The 11,193-nt window shown below is 39.9% G+C and overlaps 2 protein-coding genes across 4 annotated transcripts in view; one reads left to right on the forward strand and one right to left on the reverse strand.

Moving 5' to 3' along the window:
- srpk2 (SRSF protein kinase 2) overlaps positions 1-3,968 on the forward strand; it is a 122,474-nt gene extending 118,506 nt beyond the window's left edge. Inside the window, exon 20 of the mRNA XM_041795001.1 lies at positions 1,742-3,968. Within this exon, the coding sequence (XP_041650935.1) occupies positions 1,742-1,926 (185 nt within the window). The 3' untranslated portion in view covers positions 1,927-3,968. The remainder of the gene's footprint in view (positions 1-1,741) is intronic.
- Positions 3,969-4,095: 127 nt separating this feature from the next.
- adck2 (aarF domain containing kinase 2) lies at positions 4,096-11,170 on the reverse strand. Of its 3 annotated transcripts, none has more exons than XM_041796652.1 (9): positions 9,874-11,170; positions 9,209-9,355; positions 7,704-7,832; positions 7,438-7,533; positions 6,999-7,277; positions 6,460-6,588; positions 5,892-5,945; positions 5,315-5,486; positions 4,096-4,477 (listed from the first exon to the last, which is right to left on the reverse strand). In XM_041796652.1, the coding sequence occupies exons 1-8, from the start codon at positions 10,753-10,755 to the stop codon at positions 5,346-5,348; spliced, it is 1,857 nt and encodes a 618-aa protein (XP_041652586.1). In that variant the 5' UTR covers positions 10,756-11,170; the 3' UTR covers positions 4,096-4,477; positions 5,315-5,345. The 3 variants fall into 3 exon arrangements, with proteins under 3 accessions (XP_041652586.1, XP_041652585.1, XP_041652584.1); XM_041796651.1 differs by having other exon boundaries at positions 4,096-4,640; XM_041796650.1 differs by having other exon boundaries at positions 4,096-5,486.
- Positions 11,171-11,193: the final 23 nt, after the last annotated feature.

Genomic DNA, 11,193 nt, shown 5'->3' on the forward strand with positions numbered 1-11,193 from the left:
CTGAATTTTCTGAGTGACAATTATGACACCATTTAAAATATATGGTGGTGTCAGTGCTGCTAGCATGTCTTAATAAAAGTGGAAGGGAAGCTAAAATTTCTGCATGGCTAGATATGATTGGGGTTATAATTCAGGGCTTTATTTGTTACTTTTTCATGTTTAAACAGTTCCAAGACAAGGTGAGACCAAAGCATAAACCAAAAACATGTTTATCTCTCTATAATTTCTGATTTTGGTTTCATGTCAGTCAAATTACCCTGAAGAATTTCTTACTGTAAAAAGGAGGCATGGATTTAAAGTTCTGTTGTAACAGCATAGTCTTTGCTGAAATAATTTATCTTGTGTGCAGGATCAGTTATATCCTTAAAAAGCTGGGTAGTGAGTTTGTTCAACAAAACAGGAGGAAATTGTACTTTTTTTTTAGCACCATCTCCACCAGCTCAACAATACACATTTGGCATTGAACACTTCAAAAACCAAGTTAATTTCTCCTTTGTAATTGAAGTTTTTAAACCTTTTTTTTGCTTATAAGAGAGCTCAATAATTTAACTAACTGCTCTCAACCAGGCTACAGTACAGTGCAGCCTTTTTGGGATTAAAACCTCAGAATGGTTATTGTCATGTCTTGGAATTTGTTCAGAAAAAAAAATTCAATTGACAATCTTATCCCAAAAATTACATCTTATTTGGGTGAACCGACTCTTTAAACCTTTTCACTCTCTATTCCCACTTCTTACAGAAGAGGATAAGGTCCAGAGGTGAAAGAAAAAATAACACTGTGCACTTCAAAATTAAAGTCAAAATGACAAGAAAGATTTTCAGAGTAAAGTCAAAGCTTATTACTAAAACAAACAGCAGATCTTAGACAACCAGTCAAACACCCTGTGTCTATGGGTTAAAAGAGAAATAATCTCTTTGTTGTTGATTGTTGATTTGCTGTTTCTTATATTCTTCACACAGGATTCATGAATAACCCTGTCATATCAGTGTTTGGTGCAATGCATAGATAAGCAAAGTGAATTTAAACAAATTTAGTGACATTTCTGCATAAAACTGTAAAAAAATGACAGAAAAGCCTTCTATTCTTTTCTATTCTGTTTCATGCTCTTCTAGCATAAAATGTTTCACTTCTTTTGTACATTGAAAGCAGGGACATAACAGTGCTTGTCTTGCTTTACCCCTTCCTTTCCACCTCATCAACTGCAGATGCACACAGGTGACAGACGTAACCTCGATGCACAATGGGAGAGCGAAGGCGATTGTTTACTCTTTTTGCTGCAAATTATAAAATGTAAAAAGAAACACATTGGCATGAGCTCCATCGGAAACTCTAGTTAACAGTATGCGTGGTTTACATGAAGACAATGTCACCTGCAACACGCATTGTGCGCTCTATTGATGCATACTGCACCATCAAGCTCTCCCTCAAAAATATCATTAAATTTGTTTACATTGACTATGTTTATCCCTTGCAAATGCACTGCACCAAACACTGACATCACAGGATAATGAATACATTATCAGGGACAAACAGGTAATACTAATCCTGTTTGGATAGCACTGAAGAGTAAAAGAAACAGCAAATCTTGATTGTCTCTACAAAATGCCTTGTATCATGTCTACGTAATCTCAAAGTGCACAACCATAGTTTTTCCTTCAACTCTGGCCCTAATCCTCTTCCGTAACCTCTTGCACTTTTCTTGTGCTTTTTGTTGACTCCTCTCTGTATCGCCCCCTGCAGGTGAGCTGAGGCACATCACCAAGCTAAAGCCGTGGTCCCTGTTCGACGTGCTGGTGGAGAAGTACGGCTGGTCACACGAAGACGCCGGCCACTTCACCAACTTCCTTCTGCCCATGCTGGAGATGGTGCCTGAGAAGAGGGCCTCTGCTGGCGAATGCCTCAACCACCCATGGATCAACTCGTAGCCACAAACTGATCAGAAGCCCTCCTCCATTCCTTCTTGTCCCGACAAAAGTTTGCCCAAACATCACCCCCTGGTGGCAGCTCCAGGAACAACACGGCCCATACATCTATTACATGCTTATCCAAGTAAGACCCTCTCATGTTTCCTGAAAGGAATGTAAAGACAAGCCTCTGGAGATAACATGACATAGTAGCTGTGTCTTCCAAACTATCTCCCAAAAAGAATCAGATCATTTGAAGATGGATGCTGAAAGAGATGGGACTTCTTCTCTTTTTCCATCAAGATGTCAGTCAACTTCTTCATATCTTTTTCCTTGATTCACAGTTTGAACCTGTTCACACCACGTCTAGCTGCTGATCTTATTAAACAAGGAAGAAGAAAAGTGAGAGCCAAAAGCTCCATCTGCCATGACATTTACATAGCCAGGGCCTTATAGACAGACAAGAGTGTTTGTTTTCGTGGGTGAGAGTGAGCACATGTGCCTGTGCTCAGGATCTGCCTACAGACTCTTTCTTCCCTTTCCAGCCCATTTCCCCTGTCTTCCCTTCCCCACCCTGCCATGGAAGAATCCCCCACATGGGACTTGAAGTTTACACCCTTATTTCTTCCACAGATCCAACCCCCCCCCCCCCAATTCCCTTCCTTCTAAAATAAAATGAGCCGCATGCTCCTGCCAGGGGGCCGCCACAGAGAACTGGAGGTCAGCCAGTCCTCCAGGGGGCACCACACTGACAGTCTGACAGAGACAGTACTGGATGAGCAAAAAATATACAATCAATTCAACATGGAGGAGGACTGCTTGGTCTAAAAAAACTATTTTTAAAATGCATGGAGGGACTGATGGATCAGCATGAGCGGATATAACAAATGGACGATGGATGCGTTATTTTATTCGTGCATTTCGCCGGTTTCTTTCCTGTTTGACCACCTCTCTTGGAACTTGTGTTAGAAAGAATTATGTTAGGATATTTTGGTGCCCCTTGTGAGGACCCTTTGTTCTTCTTCAGCTTTTGACATTCCTAAAACTCAGTCCATCATTCCTGACTTTTAACCCCAAAAGCAATTCTGTTAAGTCCTGCTGTGGCACGTTTACCTGATCCAATTGGTACCCCCCCCCCCCATCCCCGTCCCCTACCCCCCATAGAGGAACCCTTTGATCCCTGAGTCTCTCCAGAAAGGGGATGGTCACAAGGAGGTTGCACTTGTCTTTGTAGATGTCCTTCAGGGATTTGAAATCTTTGTACATAGAACTGAGATCTGGCAACGCAGATAAGCGACCGTGGACAAAGTTTCAACACACAAGCATCATTCCAAAAAAATCAGAGGCTGCTGTTGGCTGACTTCCTCTGATGCAGCCGCCATAGCTCTGGCCCTGGAGGAATGCTCAGACTGAACTGTGACACCTGCTGGCTGACGAGAGTACTGCATCGCCACACTCTGCTGCTGCTCTCAGTGCCAACGCTCCCGAGACGTTCCACTAGATCTCATCACTTAATCTCTATTTCTGTCTCTTACACACAGACACACACAGAAACTCGCATCATCACGATTAGTCCAGTTGCCTATTTTTCGCAATAAATGAAAAAAAGATGAATATAAGTAAATGGTGAGATATTTTTAAAAACTATTTAATTCAGTAAAAAAGAGGAAAAAAGAAAACAACTTTTCTCTGGTTGTTGTGACCGTGACAGAATCTCGTCTTATACTGAGGTGATTGTGTTTGTCTATTAGAGATGTTTTTATTTCTTTTGTCATAATTATTATTGATTAATATTATTATTGAAAGTTTTTTTTACACAGTTGTCACCTCTCCCCCTCCCTCCTTACTTGAACAGCGCTGTTCTGTCTGGGCTCTAGATGGTGATTAAAAAAATCAAAAGTTTTGCAATAAAGGTACATGATGAGGTTTTTTTCTTTTTTTTGCACCAAAACCTCCTGATCTCACTCTTTCAGCCATGCTGACTGTTCTTCCTGACGACATTGACAGAATTGCGTCTCTTGTCTGTGTTTTTCATTGACAGATTTAATAAAATTGTAAATTAATGGATCCTGTGACTTTTCTGCTCTCTGTAAACCTGACGAGAATGACCTTGAATTTTTTATTGTTTAAAAGCTGCAACAAAGGAAGGACAAAAATCAGTGAGCATAGATTTACTTCTTTATTGTAAGGTTAAAATCATAAGTGTTCAGATTCATGTTATTTAAAAGACACAAGTCAGTCGTGAGTTCAATTACGTTCAAGTTGTGATGATACAGTACATTGTGATACACCCATTAGAGCAAATCTGGTCCATTAGACAACATTATGCAAGATGCTATAAAAAATAAGTGATAAAACACATCCTGAGATCAATTTTAGTCATTAAAAAGTAAATATGCTTTTGAGTATCCACTGGAGGTTTGGCAGTAATCTCTTTTAGATCTTAAATCACTACAAATGCTTTGTGATGTCGTCAGTGTGCCCATTAGTACTCAATTAACAAGTGGTGCCTCACATAAAGGATGTATGCTCCTCCCAGCTGATTTCTGTGGGTGAAATGTTTCTGCTGCAACTGGAAAAAAGATGATCAATTTCAGCACTACTCATGATAAAAGTGGAATTACCATGAATGAACAGGTCAAAACATGACATTTTTGATAGTATTTCTCTATGCAGGAATCCCTACTTGCCCCCCAACAGGTGTTCACTGCTGCATTACGTCATCTGAACAGAACCTGTATAAAGTAATTCACAAGATACTATCAATATATGCGCATTACTGATATTTCATCTGGAATAAAAGAATGAATTAATGTTAATCATTGATAACGTGTGGAGCATTTACAAAAAAGTTACCATTAAAATTAGCAAGCAATCTCATCTCAAGATACTTGACATGTAAAATGTGCTTGCTGCATTGCAGATAATTCTACTTATTATGTACAGTTCAAGCTTTATTTTTTCATATCCAGAGACAAGAGTTTCATCTGGACTTGTCCAGTGAATGTGGCTTCTTATCAGTGTAATGGCATTTCACTGAAGTGCTGACACTTGCTAAATTTTGAGTTTTTGCAGCCACAATATCAAAACTACTACCCTAATACTGGAAAGCAGCCTTCTTCAGCCAAAACAGCTCTGATCTGTAAACGAAAACAACAAAATGCCCCTTTCCACTTCTCTTGATCAAGATCCTACAACAGACTCAGTGAGATGAGCCTGTTAGTAACTGATCTAATAAGTTAAAGTAAACAAATGTCTGCCTCTTCAGCCAACTTAAGGATCCAGCTATGACATTAAGTTTGCCGACATTGTGAAAAGGTTTTACGTTGCTAACATTCACATATATGGCAGATTTGTGTATGTATACAGTAGCTGTAACGTCAAGCATGTCTGTCTGTGTGTGGTTCACCGTGCATGAGCTGGTTGTGTGTCTGTGTAGTTCAGAGCAGCGAGGCACAGTTCTTTAGCAGCAGGGGTTTGGCTAAATCCAGGATGTCCAAGTTAGGATCAAGTGACCTGCCCAGACCCTCCAGCACCATGATGGCAAACACGATGGACGCAAAGTTACTCTCCAGCTTCACCTAGAAAAACAATCAAGTACAATTTTGGTGAGTTATAAGAAGCACAGAGCTATCTTTTCACCCTTTTTAAATTACAAAACTAGGCTCCGTTTGTACAGCTAATAGCTGCACCAGAATTATTAGATCATGGTTATTTATTATGGTTAGTCCATGACAACAGTGTAATGATTAATACCAACAGTTCAGCCTTCAGATATTACACTACAATACATATGCAACTGTACCTCTAAGCAATTTACAAGTTGAGATGACTTTCTAAGGAATGCATTTTCGTGCATACAATAGCAAAATACATTAGGAGCAGTATTTTAAATACAATATTAGTATCTTTAGGGAAAAACATCAGTCACTCAAACCAAGCCGTTCCTACAGCTAAATAAATAATGAAGAAAAGAACATTTCTACCTTGTGTTTGATGAGCAGACCAAAAACTCTGGAGAGCAGTTCACCCACTTGGATCTGAAAGAGAATAATAACAATTTACATCACTGGTAATTTTGTTAGCTATTTTAAGGCTTTAACCATTTGGGGCACCCATGGCAGGTATTTCAGCAGCAAATACATCCTGCTGATTGAAACATTTGCTGAAAAATTAAAGTTTTCAAGAAAACGTTGAAGTTTTACATGAGTGTGCATGATTCCCTTGACTTTCTCAAGGATCTGTTATCGTACGAAAAGTTTTCTGGTTCAAATGCCAGGGTCTTTACAAAGTTAAGGGAACTGCTGAAACAGTTTATAATCTACATAGCTTTATGATTGCACAGGCAGATACGACTTTCAAGAGAACATGCAAACATTAAAAAAAAAACACAATTCTTCCTAAAGCATGATACTAGAGAACATAATTGCACATAATTGCTGAGGTAGGAAGAGAAAGGAGATCTAGCTGTTGTTGCAACTATTAAATGATAACAGAAGGAAAATAACTTAAATTCACAATATTTAGTTAGACAGCACATATCTCAGTTGGTACCTTTCCCAGAGAAAGGGGGTTGCTGAGGGCATGATCCACCAGTTGAGCCATCTCCTTCTTAAACTGTGGCACGTCTTTGCAATCATTAGCCCGAGCATGATTCAGGATCAACTCTGCCACTCGCTCACCCTGAAAAAATGGATAGCAAAACGACAACAGTTAATCCACAGATGAGATTTTTTTAGACTAAATTCTACCATGCTCTAACATTTTTTGATCCAAGAAACAATTTACAGTAAAATCTGGCAGAGGTGGATAAAGTACTTAACTATTGTTGTACTCAAAGAAAAGTACAGTTACTCACAGTTAGGCCTAACCGCTGTTGGTGTTGGCATCAATCTAGCATATCATTCATCGTAATGCTTGGATAGACAAACTAAGTAAAGCAAATACAGTACAACTTCTTTCTAAATACAGCACACCTTCTTTCTGGGTGTCATTTAGCCCAATCCAATACCATCATGACAGACAAAAAGATGTGTAGTCTGATCTTGGTGTTACACATATACAAAAAGGAAAAGTGTCCGGAATTTCCTTACCTGTCTCTGCACCACAGCTGTAAAGACAGCCTTAAAATTGGCAAGATCGTGATCACTGAGCTGGGCAACGATGCCGGCATCCAGCAGAACCAACTGAAGAGGATAGGGCTCTGGCCTGACGCTGACCACCACCGTGTCCCATAGGTCAGTGAGGGTGGTCTTACCGTGGGCTTCCCCTGAGATACTGGCACTGTGACTGGAACCAGGAAGAGGCCCTGAACACTGAACCAGAATGTTCCCAGGATGGAGATCCCCGTGGACAAAGTTGTCAATAAAAACCTTGAAGACAGAAAGATGAAAACAATGTTACCCCCAGGATGATTAACATTCATTTACAAGTTTTGAAATCTCTTCATTAAAGTCATTAGGATTTATTTATGTGCTTTAAAATGACAGTATTGACAGATGTAGCTGGTATCCAGCAGGTGATGTATCTCACCATTTTCAGCATGGTGTCGACTCCCATCCTGGCAATTCTCTGCTTCACCTCCTGAGGGATCTCAGAGTGCAGGTAGTTTGATATGGGCTCACTCTCCTGAACACAAAAAAGATTATAAACTGAACAAATACAGGAACAATCATGCAAAATCAAAGCTTTATACATCTAAATTTACCTAGAAATCACAGAGTTTCTGTGGCATAGGTTTTATTTGCCAAGGAGATGATTCAGCAGTTAGTTTTGTACATATATCCCTCCGTACTTACTTCAAAAGTTTCCACTAAAATGGTCCTGGTGATGAACGGTCGCAATGGAGTTGGAAATTTGACATAATTCACATCACGGAAATTCTCACGGAAACGCTCTATGTTTTTTGCCTCAAAGCGAAGATCAATCTGAAATACAGAACAGCCATATCATTGAAAGAATCAGACTCTTTAAATCTTCTTTTCAAGATGAAGATTTCATGTAAGATGCATTACATGTTGACCCCTTAGTGGACCTTTTTTTTTTTTTTTTTTTTTTTTACAGATTATCTTACACTCACTCTGTCCTTATACTGACAAGTCTGGATAACTAAAAGATGAATCAGTTAAATGAAGGATGGAAAAAAAAAGAAAAAGTTAGATTTTCTGTGACTTTCTGTGAATACATCATAAAACAGTCCAGTATTTTTTGCACATATATTTGGAGTATCTACTGAACAACAAAATGTGAAATAAGCTAACCCAGTCCTTGTTTGTTGTCCTGTGTCTGAAAATACAAAACCTGAAAGCCTGTTCTGGATCACATGAAAAAAAAAAAACACCCCTCACCCGTTATCTCCACCGTTAAACATCTACCCACAGCCACTGAAGCGCGCAGCTGTACTTTACACACTTCAAGAGATACATACTAAAACAAAATGTTATGAAAAGGCTGTTTAGAGCTGGTTTATGACCTTCTCTAGTGCTTGAGCTACATTACAATTTGAATGAAGCACAGCACAGACGTTTCATTTAAACCAGTAGTTCTTGACTAGCCAGGCATCAGGACCTAGCCCTACCCTATTAAGGAGAAAACACAACCCACATTTTTTAAAAATTCCCAACCACTTAAATTCATTTGATAAAAAAAAGGTTCCAGTTTGTACCATAAATGAAACAAAATGGTGCTGAAAAAAGAGACAGGATCAAACAACCTTGTTTAAAAGCATGTCATTACAGAAGGACATGCATGAACATTTTTACTCAATTTTCAAAAGACAGCATGGAAATTTGCTAATTTTTCAAGGATTTTTCTTATCTTGGGCAACCAGCTTTGCAATCTGGGAGAAAGGGCATAACTAAGTTGAAATCTTAAGTAAGAAAACAGCAATTTACCTGTTATCACAGGAACACCTAAGAAAAATTGTGGGTGTACTGTATGTCCACGTAAAGCTTCAATACGTTGTCGACTTTTTGCCCCTTTTTCTTTCCAGCACGCATTTGCAACCACTGGGTCTCAACCCATCAGTTGAGAACAGATTAGACCACAGGGGGACTATATTAGAAGGTGGAAAAGGGGTGTGGCATGTCCCCTTTTAAGCTTCTTTCTCAAGATAAAATGCATGACATACAGGCATTTTTGCTGACTCTTTTTACAGATTTTTCCTATTTCATCCTGCTTTTATACAGATAATTTTGGAGCAATTTTCACACAAAACAAAGCGATGCATCTATTAAGTGCATTTTTTTCACAGTTAAGATGGGATAAATGTGAATATGTGCAGTTCTTACATGAATATTCCCACCTGTTTGGTCATGAGCTTCTCAAACTCATCTACTATCTCACACAGACTGAGCCATTTCAGTCCTGGGAGACAGTGCAGAAGCCAACTTCCCGCTTTCATAAGCAAGAGGTCAATTTCCACCTGCCTCCTGACTCCTGGGTGCACCACCTGCAATACAACAGAGAGTAGTGTCAATTTTCTACACTTTTGAACTCAACTTTCTTTATATAGCATATTTTTTATAGTTAAAAGCATGCAGCCCAAAGTGCTTTGTGGAAAATAGTTGGGAAATAAAACATAAATTGACAATAGATAAAATCCTAAAAAGAATAAATCAATGAATACGTTTTAAAATTATGTCATTAATACATTAATATAACACAAGGAAATAGAATCAAACAAAAGAATAAAAAAGATTTTTTTTTAAATACATATGAGTATATCAGTTAAAATCTGTCAAAGTTGGATAATACCTTTAAAAAATCTCTTTATAAAGTGTCTTGAGATTGGTTATGAATTGCCACTATACAAGTAAAGATTGACAGATTGGATTTTTACAAGTATCATATGGAATTTTAAAGTCCTGGTACTATGAACACCTGAAATGACAAACATTTGCTGACATGTTTAAAAATTTAAATGATCAACCAATTAGTGAGGATATTTTGCATTTCTTTTTCACACACCTTGATAGCCACAGGTATCAGATGCTCCTTCTCTGTGACTTTCTCCTCATGCCACCCCACTGGATGACCTCTCTCCTCATGACTTTCCTCCTTCTTGCCCCCACTCCACAGCTGCCACAGAGCCCTTGTCACTCCCCCTAGACCAGGGATCTCCCAGGCTTCTAGTAAGTCCTCCTTCTCCATCTGCTCCACCAGCGACTGGAAGGCAGGATCCTCCACCTTGTCCGCCTTGGCCCACCCTCTGTACACCTGAGCCACACACCCTGAACCCACAGGCTCTTTGCTCTCAAACACTAACACCCTCCTCCAGCCCTCCCCAAAGGCCCTCCTGAGACACTGCTTGGTGTGGGCCCAGGAGTGGGGGCGCACCTTTACATGGAGCCTGGAGAAGCGTTCACAAAACTCCTGAGAGAAGATGTCCCGTCTGGTGCTGGCCCACTGCCCCAGCTTGATGAAGGTGGGACCAGATGTTTCAGTCACCCACAGAAGAGCATCCAGCCAGTGGGACGCCCAGCGAGCAGACACCAGCGCCAAAGGGGAAAGCAGAAGAAGAGGTCCAAACTTGAGGAGCAGCACCAATGCACGGAGGCTGAGGCGGAGGAAAAATATGATCTTGTGCACTTGGACTCTAGCTAAAGACTTTCTCTCTGTAGTTTGAGATGGAAGAAGTGCTTCTTGGCATCTTGCAGCAGAGGATGAAGCACTTACTGCTCCAAAACATAGCAAAGTAACCTTTGGTACCTGGGTTAAAATCTGCCCTCTTTTATACAAACGTGTCCTGGAGCTTTGAAGGAGTCTGGTTCTGGTGAAGCAGCCTGCTCTCTGGATGGTGTACCTCAGGTTAAAGAGGACGGCTCTAGCGCCAAAGGCCAACATAGTCATGATGACAAAAACGTGTGTTAGCTCAGTCCAGGAGCTAAACTGGTCCACATGTGCCTACGAAACACCCTTTTGCAGAATCATTAGGGAAGCTTGACTCCTAAAGTTCGGTAGAATCCCTCCATGTGTACATAAACTTGTTTACATCTGACTTGTTTTAAAAAGAGGTAGAGTTGAGTAATGCTACACTAAACTTGCAACAAAAACAATCTCTTTTGTAACTTATTTTGCTATGAATGAATGTCATTACTGTAACCGACCGTCAATACCGTTCACCATCGTTTCCAGTGACAGGAAATCTTCTTGTATTTTCCTCTTTCCACTGGCAGTCTTCATGGTTTAACTGGGATAAGCAAAGTGCCAAAAAACATCACCCGGTGGCATTGAAAACAGATCGTGAAAACACTGGAATGACAGCCGCTTCACTTCCTGGTATGACGT

Source organism: Cheilinus undulatus, linkage group 9, assembly GCF_018320785.1.
Source record: "Cheilinus undulatus linkage group 9, ASM1832078v1, whole genome shotgun sequence".
In the NCBI taxonomy this organism is placed as follows: Eukaryota; Metazoa; Chordata; class Actinopteri; order Labriformes; family Labridae; genus Cheilinus; species Cheilinus undulatus.